At 32.4% G+C, this 18,695-nt stretch overlaps 2 protein-coding genes across 3 annotated transcripts in view; both read left to right on the forward strand.

The window, feature by feature from the left end:
- LOC114331101 (scavenger receptor class B member 1-like) overlaps positions 1-18,695 on the forward strand; it is a 475,489-nt gene that overhangs the window by 246,801 nt on the left and 209,993 nt on the right. The gene's annotated exons all lie outside the window — the stretch shown is intronic.
- Positions 1,285-2,769, forward strand: LOC114331117 (probable citrate synthase 1, mitochondrial). Its single transcript, XM_028280597.2, has one exon. The coding sequence runs from the start codon at positions 1,349-1,351 to the stop codon at positions 2,714-2,716; it is 1,368 nt and encodes a 455-aa protein (XP_028136398.1). The 5' UTR covers positions 1,285-1,348; the 3' UTR covers positions 2,717-2,769.

Raw genomic sequence — 18,695 nt, forward strand, 5'->3', positions numbered from 1 at the left:
TCCCGTGCCCAATGCATGCGTTTTAATGTACGTAATCTACGTAGTAATTGTCTGTATGAGCGCCTACTCGTTCGATTTCAAATGAGAAATGCATTGAAAACATCATTTAATCACTATGTTTTTATAGCTTTTTTTAACAATAAAAAGCAGATACGCTCTGAGCTTCGCTGGTGTCGCTAACTAACGGATTACTAATGCAACTTTCACCGGTAATTTTTAAATTTATTATTTAATTGTTATCGCTTAATATTTACAACGCAAAAAAGTAATTAAATTGTAATCGATTTTTTTAAGATTTTGCTAATCATTTTGACGTTCTATTGATAAAATATGAATTTCTTACTTCGGATACATTTACAATTATCGTGTAGATGGCGCTAAGATTATTAGAATAATTTATAATTACATATTAGGGAACATTAAAAAAACTTAAATTCAGTATTTAAAACGTAAGTATATTTAAGGTAAAAATATATACCACAGCTTTGACCATCTAATATCTCGTACGAAGAGCTCGTACGTAGAGGGGATGTTTACAAATTCGCGAGCGCCAGTAGTGGCAAGTCTGTAAATGTTTACCGGAAATTTGACATAAATATCAAAGTGATTAATTTAAAATTAAAATTAAAAACATTAATTATAAAAAATATTAGATGGTCAAAGCTGTGGTATATATTTTTACCTTAAATATACTTACGTTTTAAATACTGAATTTAAGTTTTTTTAATGTTCCGTAATATGTAATTATAATTTAATCTAAAAATCTTAGCGCCATCTACACGATAATTGTGAAAGTATCCGAAGTAAGAAATTCATATTTTATCAATAGAACGTCAAAATGATTGGCAAAATCTTAAAAAAATCTGTTACAATTTAATTACTTTTTAGCGTTGTAAATATTAAGCGATAACAATTAAATAATAAATTTAAAAATTACCGGTGAAAGTTGAATTAGTAATCCGCTAGGAACTCCACCAGCGAAGCTCAGAGCGTATAAATAACAAACGTTTGTTGTAGAAAAAGATAGCAAATACAAAATAAGTGATTGATGTGATCGTTCATGGGTATTCTTTTATTTTTACGACTGTACTTGTAGAATAATTCAAATCCAATAGATGATGAATACAACTGTAGACACAGATTGCTGAGGCAAAAAAACAAAAGTTAAATTATTGTCAAAGAGATAGCCCAAAAAAAAAAGAAGAAGAAGGAAATATGATAACCTGACAATATTATTAATGACGCATGTCTTTACATATTATTCAATTTTTTAAATAAAATTAATCTGTCATTTATATTTATAAATTGTCAAACGTATACTGATATTATTTAATATTGTACATTCTATATGTCTAAAGTAAAAGTGGACATTGCCAAAGTAATTAGAAAATACAGTGATGAATCAGTCAATCTTAAAGAAATACTCAGAAAGAAAATACCGCACGAACGACAACGAATTCAAGAGTTTCGTAAGCAACATGGAAATTTTAAAGTCCAAGATGTTACCATTAACATGATGTATGGAGGTATGAGGGGACTTAAAGCATTAGTAACAGAAACTTCAGTCCTAGATCCCAATGAAGGTATCAGTTTTAGAGGCATTCCATTACAAAAATGTAGACAAATCCTTCCAACAACAGCTGGAGGAAAAGAACCAATTCCAGAAGGTATCTTCTGGCTCCTGCTAACAGGAGATGTACCCTCTCAAGCACAAGCTAATGCAGTTTCCAAAGAATGGGCCCAGAGAGCTGAACTACCAAAACACCTCGTTAAAGTATTGAATACAATATCAAAATCTGTACATCCCATGTCACAACTTTCAGCAGCAGTTACCATTATGAACAGTGAAAGCAAGTTCCGAAAAGCCTACGCCAGTGGAATTTCCAAGTCCGATTACTGGGAGTTTGCTTACGAGGATGCCATGGATCTCATCGCCAGGCTTCCTATGATAGCCGCCATCATTTACAGAAATTCCTTCAAAGATGGTTCCAAAGTCGGCAAAATTGACCGTTCCAAAGATTGGAGTTACAACTTTGCTAAAATGTTAGGATACGACAATCCAGAATTTACAGAACTCTTGAGATTATACCTTTCTATCCAAAGTGACCACGAAGGAGGTAATGTTTCTGCTCATACTATACATTTAGTAGGTTCAGCTCTCAGCGATCCATACCTATCGTATGCCGCTGGGATAAATGGATTGGCTGGTCCACTCCACGGATTAGCAGTCCAGGAGGTACTGATCTGGCTCAAAAGGCTTCGAGAACAAATAGGCGATAAAGCAACAAAAGAGCAACTCAAAGATTTTATATGGAAAACTCTCAAAGCTGGACAAGTTGTACCTGGATACGGACATGCTGTATTAAGAAAAACTGATCCACGTTATACTGCTCAAAGAGAGTTCGCGCTGCAATATTTACCCAACGATCCAATGTTCCAATTGGTCTCAAATCTTTACGAAGTAGTACCTGCTATCCTCACCCAGACGGGAAAAGTCAGTAATCCGTGGCCCAATGTAGATGCTCACTCTGGTGTAATGTTCCAGTATTATGGTCTTAAAGAAATGAGCTATTATACCGTTCTATTTGGAGTGTCAAGAGCTCTTGGTACAATGGCATCACTCATCTGGGACCGAGCTCTTGGATTGCCACTCGAAAGACCAAAATCCATGACAACAGATGATTTGATGGCGCTCGTCAAGGGAAAATCGAAATAAGTCAAGTTTCTAATATTTAGTGAGATAATTAAAGTCCAATCGATTATTTAAAACATATATAGTATCATTTTTAAAATTATCAATTTATCAATAAATTGATATATTCTTCTGCTTCTTACTTTATACAGGGTGTGCAGAAACTCTACCGACAAACAAAGACAGGAGATTCCTCAGATAATTCTATGACAATTTAACCAAATTCACCTAGTCCGAAAATGCTTCCTTAGGGAACTAGAGCTCTTTGAAGATGGCGTCTTGTAATGTTCTGCTTAAATACCTCCAGAATGCTTCTAGTTAGAAAAACTAAAATTGGTACACATATTTATTTTTCAGAGATAAATAGATTAAATCCATTGTGAATTTCTATTACCAGTCATAGGCGTCCGTTTTGAGTGGGGCAATGGTTATTTGATCGCATAACTTTTTTGTCTTTAACTTTTGAGCATTTTTGATACTGGATTATTAAATTGTGAGGTATTCTAGTCCTAAAAGTTGGTACTGTGGTAAAGTACTCTTGATATAAGTTGGTAGGACACACCGTTCTCTAGAAAAATCGATTTGAAAATTTTTCGTTTCCTGAATTTGAAAAACAAATTGAAAAAATTTTTCAAAAAAAAATGGTGTATTTTACCAACTTAAAGTAAGAGTAATTTTTAGTACTAGAATACCTCATAATTTAATAATCTAGTGTCAAAAATTCTTAAAAATTAAAGACAAAAACGTTATGCATTAAAATAATCATTGACCTACCCAAAATGGACGCATATGACCGGTACTAGAAATTCGCAATTAATGAAATCGATTCATCTCTGGAATATAAATAAACGTACCAGTTTTCGTTTTTCTAAATAGTTTCTTTTTGAATTTTTTTTTTATATTCAAAATCCGAAAAATTTTTAAAGAGATTTTTCTAGAAAACGGTGTATCCTATCGACTTAAAGTAAGAGTACCTTTTAGTACTATAATACCTTACATTTTAATAATCCAGAATCAAAAATACTTGAAAAATAAAAACAAAAAATTTATGCGATAATATAATTTTTGACCTACCCAAAACGGACGCCTATGACCGGTACTAGAAATTTGCAATGGATGGAATCGATTCATCTCTGGAAGGTAAATATGTGTACCAATTTTCGTTTTTCTAAACAGAAACGGTCGGGAGATATTTAAGAAAAACTAATTACCAGACGCTATCTTCAAATAGCTCTAGCTCCTTTAAGAAGCATTTTCGAACTAGATGAATTGGGTTAAATTGTCTTAAAATAATCTGAGCAATCTCCTGTCTTCGTTTGTCGGTAGAGTATCTGGGCACCCTGTATAAACAATTCTACTGATAGGTATGGGCCATTCCACGAACATACGCCTGTTTTGGATTACTTCGACAACGAATATTTTACTGTGCAACATAAGAAGTACGAAAGTAAATGGCGCTAATAATTATTCCAATAAACAACAATGTAATTTGCAATTTACTTTCGTTCTTCTTATTTTGCACAGTAAAATATTCGTTGTCGAAATAATCCAAAACAGGCGTATGTTCGTGGAATAGGGTATATTATGATTGTTTCAGACTTTTTTCTGTTTAGTATTCATTCGTTTATAGCCTATATATTACATTTTGTTCTCATTTATGTAGCTTCCAGCATTTTCTCTATTTTGGCTCTATCGTGTCTTGTTTCTGATGCATACGTCATTATTGGGCTTATCCCTGGCCTTATAGATTATTGATTTCATCTCACACTTACTTTACCTTAGGTTTGTTCCAGTTCGATACAAAACCGTTCTTGAACGGTTACGAGTATGCGCAGTAACGAAAAATGTGTTACTGCGCATAATTATTCGTTATTGCGCATGCGGGTAACAATTCAATAACGGTTTTTTTATCGAGTTGCAACAAACCTTTTATCGTTTCCAGAGATGGCATTCATGTTATTTCGGCCCAGTATCGGGCTACTTCGGTTCCATCTTTGTTGGCGAGCCGCAAATCTTCGAGGGTACATCGATGAGGATAGTTTCTTCATATAAAAAGATCTTCCATATTTTGTAATTTTCCACAATCACAGTTCACATCATCTTGGTTTATTTTCCCCATTTTACCATGTTTGGTTTTACTGGAGCGACCCCTTGTTCTTATCATATTCATCGTTGTGGTCATTGAGAGGGTCGTACACTTTGTGGAGCAATGTCTTTTGTTAAGTGTTTTGCTAGGGTTTCGCCAATTTCTTGATTATCACTTATAGTAATATTATTTGAGATAAGACTAGAGATTTTAGTGTTTGTATTGATTCCTTGAATTTTCATTGTCAGAAATATCAGTAGGATTGGTATTTTCATTACTAGAAGATACATAGTTCCTCTAAGAAGATTTTTACTTTGTTTTATAATGAACCGTGACTTGGCTCTAGCTTTTTTTTAATGTTGTGAGATTTTTGGGGTTTTTATTTTTTCGATAATTTTTTAGTGCCACCTTATGTTGTTCTACAGAACTTTGGCATGAGGTATTCCACCAAGGAACTCTCTTTTGTTTATGTGACATAGTACTTTTGCCAATGTGCAAATTGGCAGCTGAAAGTATGATGTCTGTGATTAATGATATGTTATTATCAATATTATCTGATAGTTTGAGAGAAGGAAAGGCCATATCTGTTTGGGATGTATAGCTGGTCCAGTCAGCATTTTTAAGTCGCCAGTAGCTTCTGGGCAGAGTTTGTTCAGTATTGGGAATATTAGATGATATAAAGATAGGATAATGATTGCTATCATAATGGTCATCACAGACTTTCCAAGTTAGTAAAGGTGCAGATTTGGGATCACTAAAGGTAAGATTTATCGAAGAAAACGTCCCAGAAGAAAAATTTAAGTGTGCATTAGTCCAAGTAATGAAACTTAAAATAGGACAAAACCTCGCAATTTTTACAGAATGGATCGATTTGCTTGAAAATTTGAGAATGAGTAGTGGATAGTCCAAGGATCAAAATCTATATCATGCCAAAAGGCGCTTTTACCATGGGGGTGGTTGCCACCCCATCGCGGGGCTGGAAATGTTTTATTATATTTTGACTGCAAGAGTTGGTAAAAACATTAATTATAAGTAAAAAAGGTTCTATACAATTTTTTTGATAAAATTAATAGTTTTCGATTTATTCGGTATCGAAAGTGTTAGTTTTATATCGAAAAAATCAATGTTTTTAATCAGTTTTCTGCTAATAACTCAAAAAGTTTTCGTTTTATCAAAACAACTTTACTTAACAAAAATGTACCCTTTGAAAAAATAAACAAAATCGTTTTTTTTTTTTTATTTTCTTTAAGACCAACAGCAATCGAGCTATACTTTATTATATGTTGGCTCTTCTTCGTTAAATGCTAAATATTGTAGTTTCAAAGTCAAAGGACGGGAAAACTATGCATTTTTCGAGGATAACTTGTTGAAACTAATTTAAAGTATTTAAAAATATGTATCTCCAGAAATAAAAAAAATCTCTAGATAAAAAAATTAAGTGACTTATATTGAAAAGAATATCAGTCTCTATTTTTTTCAGTAAAAAAGTGATCGTAAACAACCCTCTAATCACCACCCTAATTAAGATTTGTCATTTACCTGATTTGGTTTTCTTGATTTATGTATTGTTAATAGGTTATAGAAGTTTGATCGGCTTAAAATGATTAGTTTTAAAAAAAATGGAGTTAAAAGCGAATAACGAGTTTTTGTAGTCTGGTAAAAAATGCTCTTTCCTTCAGAATAGAAAAATTAGTATCAGAGATACGAAAAAATATTTAAAAATGGAATTGTAACTTATTTAATTCCCAAGAACTTGGTTTGCAAAATTTTTTTTACGACAAAAATTGAGTAAGATATTGACAATTAAACTTGTAATATCATGCAAAAACCACCTTTACCAACCCTTTCAATGCCACCTCTTTTTGTGACTGAGAATTTTAAAAGGATTTAATATTAATAACCTTATAATTCTTGTAATTACCTACAAAATTCTTTTTTAACAAACTTTCTAAGATAAAAAGCAAAAAAGTTGGTTAAAAAATCAATATATTTTTTTGAAAAAAAAAGGAGAAATCAAATTGGAAGCATAATAATGTAAGTTAGCTGTATTTTTAGTCATGGGCCTTATTTATTCTTCTTTATTTATGCATTGTTAATAGATTCTAGAAGTTTGACTGGCTTAAAATGATTAGTTTTTAAAAAACTAAAGTTTAAAGCGAATAACGAATGTTTGCAATTTGGTAAAAAATGCCATTTTCTTCAGAATAGAAATTGTAGGTAATTTAATACCCAAGAACTTGCTTTCATAACATTTGTTCTACGGCAAAAATTGAGTGAATAGTAAATGAGTATGCCATCGAAAAACATTGATTTTTTAAATATAAAACTAACACTTTCGATAGCGAATAAATCAAAAACTATTAGAAGATGAAGTTTTCGATCCTAATAGCATTATTAATAATATTTAAAGAATATTAAAATATTACTAAAAGATTTTTAAATTGAAAACTTATTGGTCCATTTCCTTGGTAACACCTCCAAGGCTTCTAAAATTTGCAAGCCAAATAGATGCTGAAGCGAAGAAGACAAGAGGGAATTCAAAAAACTTACAATTCACGACCCCGTCTGTTCAGCTGGTAAATTCCAACAGAAAATGGACCTAGTTACTCGAAGGAGTAAAGACCAATATAAAAATAAAATAAAATTTTTATTTTTAATTCAGTTGCAATGCGAAGGCAAAACAATCTTACTTTTCAATTAGAATACGGAGCGCAGTCCAGTCCTCTGAATCGCGATTTTCGGCTCTTATTGGAGCCTCATCGGAGAGAACGTAGGCTTATTCTCCTTGGAGATGAGGCTCCAATAAGAGCCAAAAATCGCGATTCAGAGGACTGGACTGCGCTCCGTATTCTAATTGAAAATTAAGACTGTTTTGCCTTCGCATTGCAACTGAATTAAAAATAAAATTTTTATTTTATTTTCAAAAACTATTATGTAATTTTATCAAAAAAATGTATAGAACATTTTTTACTTAAAATGAATGTATTTATTAACTTTTGCGGTCAAAATATAATAAAAAATTTCCACCCTCGAGATGGGGTGGCAACCACCCCCATGGTAAAAGCGCCTATCCGCATCATATAGATTTTCATCCGTGGACTATCCACTACTTATTCTAAAAAATTTCAAGCAAATTGATCCAATCTGTAAAAATTGCGAGGTGAAAAGCTTGGGTTCCTGGACTATATTAGAACCTGTATTTAATATGCAGGAGCCTGTACAGTTAATTACGTTCTCGATAGTTTTGCCTTTATCTGACGTATGATTGGATCCCCACATAGAATTATGAGCATTAAAATCGCCTAAGGGCCAATGTCAAATTTTTTGTTTTTTTGTACAGCTTTCTTTTGAATTTAATATTGACCAAACAAAATGCAAAAAATTGAAATTGGCCATTTTGACACCAAGTCACATAATGTGGCTTAATGCTAAAAGAGCCAGTGTCCATTTTTTGCATTTTGTTTGGTCAGTATTAAATACAAAAGAAAGCTGTACAAAAAAACAAAAATTTCACATTGCCCCTTTTAGAACCAAGCCACAGAAATAAGGTCTAGGAGTTATATTTCCTTTAGTGAGTGGTTGGGTGGAATAGACCATTTCAGGTCACGTGACTTTGACACCGTCGCTGAGGGGCAAAAATTGTGTTTTCGGTGTTCTTTTTGCTATTTTCTCGTTTTATTATAAGAAATCTGTGGTTTTAACTACAAAAACTTCAAATATTAGATATAGGACACCCTCATAGGGGATGCAAAAGCCCGGTATAATCATAAAATCAGTTTTCTTGACCCATATCGTCGTTCTGTCTATAGTGCATTGTGATTATAGTGATTTAAAACATCTCGGTCTTTAAATGCGGATGGCATTATAAAAAAAGCTCACTTTATCTCTTTTACTTTTACTGGAACACTTTACAACTGAACAATACGCTGGTATTTTAATCATATTCTTAAATTAAACAATGGTTTTGTACACTTAACCTACTTTGTTTACAAGATCTTTGCCCTCCAGTCGCTGTCAAATGACGTCACCCTGGAATGGTCTTATGGTCTATTATACACTACAAATAGTGAGGTTATTTGGACACCATACGGTTACGGCGATAGCCTCAAGTTCGGTGGTGAGAGAGAGATGAGACGAAAATAGTTCGCTGGAAATAAAAATTGAGGATCCACCACTGGCTCTATTGCAGTCAGTTCGAACATAATGATAGTCTTCAAAACTTTTTAGGTTAGGAAGTTTGGACAATTTGGAATTAGTTTCTTGTAAACATATGATTTCAGGTTGTTCTTCGGCAACTAATTGCTGGATTCTTTCTAAGCGAGGAAAAACTCCATCGCAATTCCATTGTATTATTTTGAAAGCGAGTTTTAGTTATAGTGAGAGGCAGGAAACTGTGAAGATTAAAGAGCATGTTCAGAAATAGGAGCGGTGGTTTCATCTTCAGTTTGGTAATCAGACGAGGCACTTATATTGTCATTGTCATCAGGATTAAGTTTAATTTTAAGTCATCAGGATTAAGTTTAAGTCGTTTATTTTTTTTTTGTAGTATAGTAATGCGGTTTTTTTTCCTTACAATACGCATCAACCACGCAGGGTTATTAGCGTGTATGGATTGTGTTACAAAATTATAACTTAAAAATAGATTTTAAACATAACAATAGGAAATTATAAAAAGCTCTAAATCTATACAAAGTAAAGTAAAATACTATATTTTTGGTAAGAGGTTGCAGTCTTTGAGGAATGTGAAAATGCTTTTTGTATCACTGTCTTTTCCGAGTGCACTATTTAATGTTGGTGGTATGTTGCACTTTTTTCGTTGCACTTTATACTTCGGACACTGCAATAAACAATGCTTTACGGTAAAGACACTTCTGCACAAATCACACACAGGTTGATCGGCACGTTGGGGTATGTAGTCATGGGTTAATCGAGTATGGCCAATCCGGAGACGAGTGAAGATTACTTGCTCTCTTCTGATTTTGAATTGTGGAATTTGATTGTGGTTAATGCCAACTTCGTATAGCTTGGTTGATGAGTCCCTCCATGTATCCTGCCATATTTTAAAAGTATTTACTTTGAAATATGCTTTCAGGTCGGTGTGTAGGGTTTTCGTGTTCTCTTCTGCGTTTGGGTTATTAGGTGCATTCTTTGCTATTTTGTCCACAACCTCGTTACCTTCGATTCCAGTATGAGATGGTACCCAAATAAAATTAACTTTAATATTCATATTTTCTGCATATTTCAGTTCCTTTTTAATGAAAGTAGTAGTGGATGATCAGAATAGAGTTGTTTTAATGCCAATATTGAGCTGAGAGAATCTGTGATAATGATGTTTCTCTTATTATTTTTGTTAACTATCAGAGCCAGTGCTTTTAGAATAGCAAACAGTTCAGCGGAGAACGTTGTTGTATATGAAGGTAACTTATAAGCTGCTGTGTAATCTGACGAGTAGATTGCTGCGCCAGTTCCGTCTTCGTTTTTGGAGGCATCGGTGTAAACTTTGAAGCAGCTACCATATTTGCTTAATATTTTAAGAAATTCTTGATTGATTTGACTTGCAGGCGTTTCTGATTTGTTTAGTCGCAATAAGCTGGTATCAGTAGAGGGAAGGCGAATTGTCCAAGGAGGAAGGGTTTGGATTGCGGAAATATCGTAGGTGTCTGGAAAATTAATACCTATTTTTGATAAGTAAGTTTGTATGCGGTAATAAAAAGGGTGATCAGTTCTATTTGAGTTTTGGAAACAACTTTTAAAGCGGTCAGCAAATACGTTGTGTATAACTGGGTTATCTTGATTAGAGGATACTGCAGTGGCATAAGAAAGACTTAGATATTGTCTTCTAAACGTGAGTGGGATCTCTCCAGTCTCCCAGTATAGAGTTTGTATTGGACTTGTGTGGTGTGCTCCTAAGGAAATTCGAAGACCTGTATTTTGAATCACATCTATTGTTTTTAAGTACGTCTTTTTTGAGGAGTTGTAAACGATTGAGCCGTAGTCAAGTTTGGAACGTACTAGGGCCTTGTAGATATGTAGTAATGTAGACGAGTCGGCGCCCCATTTTTTGTTTGCAAGTGATCGTAATAAATTTATTCCAGGCTGACATGTCTTTTTTAAATATTCTAAACGTATTTTCCAAGTTAATTTTTGATCAAATATCATACCGAGAAATCTAACTTCGTCTACATATTTAACCTGTGCTCCATTTAAGTATAAGTTCTTCAGTTGTATTTGGTGACTTTTCGTAAAACACACTGCTTTGGTTTTAAGGGTATTAAACTGAAGTCCACTTGTGGATGACCATTCTTCAATATGATTTATGGCTCTTTGGACATGGTTATGGATAGTTGTTGGGTTCTTTCCTCTACAAAGTATAACCAAATCATCTGCATATAGCCTAGCTTTTACAGGAGGTTTAATTTTTGCGGTAATAGAGTTCATAGCTATAAGAAACAGAGTTGTGCTAAGGTTCGAGCCCTGTGGTATACCATTTTCTTGATTTCTTGTTGAGGAATATACGCCATCTGCTCTGACTTGAAACTGTCTATTTTCTAATAAGTTTGATATATATTTGAGTATATTACCTCTAATTTTCCATTCGCTAAGAGTTTTTAATATTGATAATTTCCACACTGTATCGTAGGCTTTACGAATGTCGAAAAATATTCTGATAAAATGTTGTTTAATTGCAAAAGCCTCATGTATTTCCGATTCTACGTCAATAAGATTGTCTACAGTAGAACGATGTTTTCTGAAGCCACTCTGTTCTGGTATAATTAATTTTTTTGATTCCAGATACCACATTAGTCTGTTATTTATTATTTTCTCTAGCATTTTGCCCATACTACAAGTAAGAGATATTGGCCTATATGTTTCGGGATCTGATTTTGATTTACTTTGCTTAGGAATAAGAATTATTATTGAATTTCTCCACGATTTTGGAAATAAACTTTTCGAGAAGATTAAGTTGAAAATGCTGAGTAAGTGTTCTTTAGATGGGTAGGTGAGGTTTTTTAGAAAAATAGTGGGTATATTATCTGGTCCAGGGCACGAGTTCTTACAGTTTTTTATTACCGCTTCTAATTCATCCATCGATATTGGAAAGTTTATTTCACTATTATTTTGATCTTCATAATCTATGGTATATCTTTCCTCATTTCTTTTGTTCCTTAAGAAATTTGGTGAATAGTTTGCGTCGCTTGAATTTTTTTCATAAACTAATGACAGTATATTTGATATTTCCTTTTGGGATTTATATATTATATTATTTTGCTCTAACAGATTTATTGACTTGTGTGATTTTGCACCAGATATTCTTTTTACTTTTTTCCATACAGTTGTCATTGGAGTAGAACTGTCAGTTGTTGAAACGTATGTTTTCCAAGATTCGCGCTTAGCTTTTTTGATAGTAAATCTGGCTATAGCTCTTAATCGTTTAAATTCTAAAGAGTTTTGTTCATTTTTCTGTCGTTTGAATTTATTAAACGCTTTTTTGGATTGTTGTATTACTTGTCGACATTCATGATTCCACCAAGGAACTGGATGGAATTTACTATTGAAGTTAATTTTTCCAATATTTTTATCTGCTGAATCTATTATTAGTTTTGTAATGAAAGCTACCTCTTCGTTCACATTACTATTTTCATTTATGGCATGAAAGTTGCGTTCGATATGATTTTGAAATTTCGTCCAATCCGCATTTTTTAAGTTCCATTTTTCTTCTGGTATAGCTGTAGATGCATCTTCGTTATGGATTAAAATAGGATAATGGTCGCTGTCGTATGGCTCTGGTAATATATCCCATGAAAGTGTATGCGTTATTGATGGTTCACATATAGATAGGTCGATAGCAGAACCCTCGCCCGTTCTTATGTCGAAACGGGTATCTTGTCCATCATTAAGTAAATTTAGGTTGAGTTTTTCCAGAAGTACTTCTATTTTTCTACCAAGATGTGTTAATTTTTTTGAACCCCATAAAGGATTATGTGCGTTGAAGTCCCCGACAATTAATCGTGGAGTAGGTATTTGTTCTAAAAGATCCGATATTTTGTTATGGTTAAGTTCTTGATTGGGGGGGGGGGGATGTATATGTTACATACGGAAAAACTAGTTACGTCTTTGATTCTGACTGCAATTGCCTCAATGTTTGTTTCTAGTGGTATTGCTGTGCTATTAATGTCGTCCTTTATGTATATGGCTACTCCTCCACTGGCGATTTTAGCATGTTGTCGATTTTTAGAGAAACAATTAAAGTTTTTTAGTTTATGTGCAGTGTTGTTTTTAAAATTAGTTTCTTGTAAACATAGAATCATTGGTCTGTATTTTGAGATTAGTATCTGCAACATTTCTAAATGGGTGTAATACCCATTCAGATTCCATTAAATTAAACTAGTGAATGATATTGATATTTTAATATGTGTCCGTAGAGGTGTCGCTTTCTGGTTCGGTATGGAAGTCCGGATCAATCTGTCGTAAAATTTTATTTCTTATTCGGGTGCATGTCCTTTTAATTTTTCGGTCAATTAGTTTAGGATAAATTTTTTTCAGTAGGTCTGTAACTTCAGAAATTTCATTGGTATACATTTTTGTAATGCTTATTGGGTCGGAAGAGCCTGTACAATTTTCGAAGAAATCTATTAGTTGATCATAGCTTAATAGGCCTTGGGCCCGCATATACAATTATTATTTATGACCACACCGTTGAAACTTTTTGTACTTGTTATTTTTGTGGAGTCGGACAAATTTTGAGCTTGGCGCATTATGGTAGTGGGGCGTTTGTCTGTCAAGCGGTGACGAAGTTGTCAATTTTATGCAAGAAAAAAATTTATTACCACATTGGTCATTCTATTTTAATCAATGGATTTTATCATATAAACAACGAAAACAATTTTGTCGGACAAAAATATTGGGGCATATGACGCGTCGGACACGCTAAATATGTCAAATTTATGAAAATAATAAATTTATTACCACATGGATAATTTTAACGGTATGTACCATAAAACATTTTTACAATAATGTGGTAACCTTGTCGGACAATTTTCACGGGGCATATGCGCAGTCGGACGCGCCGAAGATGTCAATTTCCTGAAATTTTTTTATTTACAACCATTTTTCCGACAACATTAGTAGGTTATAAGTAATTATATTCTTAATCAAAAAATCAAAGTGTCGGACAAAAATATTGGGGCAACTCGACAGTCGGACAAAAAATTTAATTTTTATTAGTAAAGTATACTTTCAAATTATGCTGGGTTCGTGCATCCCTTATCTTTACAACCATTTTTCCGACAAAAGTAGTAGGTTACAAGTAATTATATTCTTAAACAAAAAATGTAATTGTCTGACAAAAATGTTGGGGCAAACGAACAGAAAACTTAATTCTTTTAGGCTATCGACGAGGAGGTATTATCAAAAAAAAAATTTAAAACAGTGCTTCTCGGTTACTTTTGAATCGATTTAGCTGAAAATTGGTACACACACTAAGTAAAGCATTTAAAAGGGTATGACGTAGATCGGAACCCAAAATTTTCTTAAAAAATTTTCCGACAAGAGGGAAAATTTTAGAAAAATTGTGATCTGATAATTTGTGTATATACTCCTTGAACAACGACAAACATCGTTCTGTATTTTTTCTCGAATTAAAAAAAAATTTTCAGCACATGTATCAGGTTATAAGTAGTTATATTCCAAATCAAAAAATCTAAGTGCCCGACATAAATAGTGGGGCACATCCAAAGTCGGACAAAAAATTTAATTTTTATTAATAAACTATACTTTTAAATTATTCTGGGTTCGTGCATCCCTTATCTTTACAACCATTTTTCCGACAAAAGTAGTAAGATACAAGTAATTATACTCTTAAACAAAAAATGTAATTGTCTGACAAAAATGTTGGAGCAAACGAACAGGAAACTTAATTCTTTTAGGCTATGGACGAGGAGGTATTATCCAAAAATATTTTAAAACAGTTTTTCTCGGTTATTTTTGAATCGATTTAGCTGAATATTGGTACACACACTAAGTAAAACATTTAAAAGGGTATGACGTAGAGCTGTACCCAAAATTTTTCCAAAAAAATTTCGGACAAGAGGGAAAATTTTAGAAAAATTGTGATCTGATATTTGCGTACATACTCCTTGAACAACGACAAACATCGTTCTGTAGTTTTTTTTTCAATTAAAAAAAATTTCCGACACAAGTATCAGGTTATAAGTAGTTATATTCTAAATCAAAAAATCTAAGTGTTCGACAAAAATATTGGGTCAAATCCAAAGTCGGACAAAAAATTTAATTTTTATTAATAAACTGTCTTTTAAACAATACTGGGTTCGTGCAACCCTTACCTTTAAAACCATTTTTCCGACAGTATTAGTAGGTTATAAGTAATTATATTCTTAATCAAAAAATCAAAGTGTCGGACAAAAATATTGGGGCAACTCGACAGTCGGACAAAAAATTTAATTTTTATTAGTAAAGTATACTTTCAAATTATGCTGGGTTCGTGCATCCCTTATCTTTACAACCATTTTTCCGACAAAAGTAGTAGGTTACAAGTAATTATATTCTTAAACAAAAAATGTAATTGTCTGACAAAAATGTTGGGGCAAACGAACAGAAAACTTAATTCTTTTAGGCTATCGACGAGGAGGTATTATCAAAAAAAAAATTTAAAACAGTGTTTCTCGGTTACTTTTGAATCGATTTAGCTGAAAATTGGTACACACACTAAGTAAAGCATTTAAAAGGGTATGACGTAGATCGGAACCCAAAATTTTCTTAAAAAATTTTCCGACAAGAGGGAAAATTTTAGAAAAATTGTGATCTGATAATTTGTGTATATACTCCTTGAACAACGACAAACATCGTTCTGTATTTTTTCTCGAATTAAAAAAAAAATTTTCAGCACATGTATCAGGTTATAAGTAGTTATATTCCAAATCAAAAAATCTAAGTGCCCGACATAAATAGTGGGGCACATCCAAAGTCGGACAAAAAATTTAATTTTTATTAATAAACTATACTTTTAAATTATTCTGGGTTCGTGCATCCCTTATCTTTACAACCATTTTTCCGACAAAAGTAGTAGGATACAAGTAATTATACTCTTAAACAAAAAATGTAATTGTCTGACAAAAATGTTGGGGCAAACGAACAGGAAACTTAATTCTTTTAGGCTATGGACGAGGAGGTATTATCCAAAAATATTTTAAAACAGTTTTTCTCGGTTATTTTTGAATCGATTTAGCTGAATATTGGTACACACACTAAGTAAAACATTTAAAAGGGTATGACGTAGAGCTGTACCCAAAATTTTTCCAAAAAAATTTCGGACAAGAGGGAAAATTTTAGAAAAATTGTGATCTGATATTTGCGTACATACTCCTTGAACAACGACAAACATCGTTCTGTAGTTTTTTTTTTCAATTAAAAAAAATTTCCGACACAAGTATCAGGTTATAAGTAGTTATATTCTAAATCACAAAATCTAAGTGTCCGACAAAAATATTGGGTCAAATCCAAAGTCGGACAAAAAATTTAATTTTTATTAATAAACTGTCTTTTAAACAATACTGGGTTCGTGCAACCCTTACCTTTAAAACCATTTTTCCGACAGTATTAGTAGGTTATAAGTAATTATATTCTTAATCAAAAAATCAAAGTGTCGGACAAAAATATTGGGGCAACTCGACAGTCGGACAAAAAATTTAATTTTTATTAGTAAAGTATACTTTCAAATTATGCTGGGTTCGTGCATCCCTTATCTTTACAACCATTTTTCCGACAAAAGTAGTAGGTTACAAGTAATTATATTCTTAAACAAAAAATGTAATTGTCTGACAAAAATGTTGGGGCAAACGAACAGAAAACTTAATTCTTTTAGGCTATCAACGAGGAGGTATTATCAAAAAAAAAATTAAACAGTGTTTCTCGGTTACTTTTGAATCGATTTAGCTGAAAATTGGTACACACGCTAAGTAAAGCATTTAAAAGGGTATGACGTAGATCGGAACCCAAAATTTTCTTAAAAAATTTTCCGACAAGAGGGAAAATTTTAGAAAAATTGTGATCTGATCATTTGTGTACATACTCCTTGAACAACGACAAACATCGTTCTGTATTTTTTTCTCGAATTAAAAAAAAAATTTCAGCACATGTATCAGGTTATAAGTAGTTATATTCCAAATCAAAAAATCTAAGTGGCCGACAAAAGTATTGGGGCAAATCCAAAGTCAGACAAAAAATTTAATTTTTATTGATAAACTATACTTTTAAATTATGCTGGGTTCGTGTATCCCTTATTTTTACAACCATTTTTCCGACAAAGGTAGTAAGCTACAAGTAATTATATTCTTAAACAAAAAATGTAATTGTTTGACAAAAATCTTGGGGCAAACGAACAGAAAACTTAATTCTTTTAGGCTATCGACGAGAAAGTAATATCAAAAAATTTTAAAAGAGTTATCTCGGTTATTTTTGAATCGATTTAGCTCAAAATTGGTACACACACTAAGTAAAATATTTAAAAGGGTATGACGTAGAGCTGTACCCAAAATTTTCTTAAAAAATTTTCCGACAAGAGGGAAAATTTTAGAAAAATTGTAATCTGATATTTGCTTACATACTCCTTGAACAACGACAAACATCGTTCTGTAGTTTTTTTTTAAATTAAAAAAAATTGCCGACACAAGTATCAGGTTATAAGTAGTTATATTCCAAATCAAAAAATCTAAGTGTCCGACAAAAATATTGGGTCAAATCCAAAGTCGGACAAAAAATTTAATTTTTATTAATAAACTGTCTTTTAAACAATACTGGGTTCGTGCAACCCTTACCTTTAAAACCATTTTTCCGACAACATTAGTAGGTCATAAGTAATTATATTCTTAATCAAAAAATCAAAGTGTCGGACAAAAATATTGGGGCAACTCGACAGTCGGACAAAAAATTTAATTTTTATTAGTAAAGTGTACTTTCAAATTATGCTGGGTTCGTGCATCCCTTATCTTTACAACCATTTTTCCGACAAAAGTAGTAGGTTACAAGTAATTATATTCTTAAACAAAAAATGTAATTGTCTGACAAAAATGTTGGGGCAAACGAACAGAAAACTTATTTCTTTTAGGCTATCGACGAGGAGGTATTATCAAAAAAAAAAAAAAATTTAAAACAGTGTTTTTCGGTTACTTTTGAATCGATTTAGCTGAAAATTAGTACACACGCTAAGTAAAGCATTTAAAAGGGTATGACGTAGATCGGAACCCAAAATTTTCTTAAAAAATTTTCCGACAAGAGGGAAAATTTTAGAAAAATTATGATCTGATAATTTGTGTACATACTCCTTGAACAACGACAAACATCGTTCTGTATTTTTTTCTCGAATTAAAAAAAAATGTCAGCGCATGTATCAGGTTATAAGTAGTTATATTCCAAATCAAAAAATCTAAGTGCCCGACATAAATAGTGGGGCACATCCAAAGTCGGACAAAAAATTTAATTTTTATTAATAAACTATACTTTTAAACTATTCTGGGTTCGTGCATCCCTTATCTTTACAACCATTTTTCCGACAAAATTAGTAGGATACAAGTAATTATACTCTTAAACAAAAAATGTAATTGTCTGACAAAAATGTTGGGGCAAACGAACAGGAAACTTAATTCTTTTAGGCTATGGACGAGGAGGTATTATCCAAAAATATTTTAAAACAGTTTTTCTCGGTTATTGTTGAATCGATTTAGCTGAAAATTGGTACACACACTAAGTAAAACATTTAAAAGGGTATGCCGTAGTGCTGTACCCAAAATTTTCCCAAAAAAATTTCGGACAAGAGGGAAAATTTTAGAAAAATTGTGATCTGATATTTGCGTACATACTCCTTGAACAACGACAAATATCGTTCTGTAGTTTTTTTTCTCG

The sequence above is a fragment of the Diabrotica virgifera genome, chromosome 5 (genome assembly GCF_917563875.1).
Source record: "Diabrotica virgifera virgifera chromosome 5, PGI_DIABVI_V3a".
Classification (NCBI taxonomy): Eukaryota; Metazoa; Arthropoda; class Insecta; order Coleoptera; family Chrysomelidae; genus Diabrotica; species Diabrotica virgifera.

Coding starts and splice junctions, on each gene's coding strand:
- LOC114331117 (XM_028280597.2), top strand. CDS start 1,349: ATGTCTAAAGTAAAAGTGGACATTGCCAAAGTAATTAGAAAATACAGT.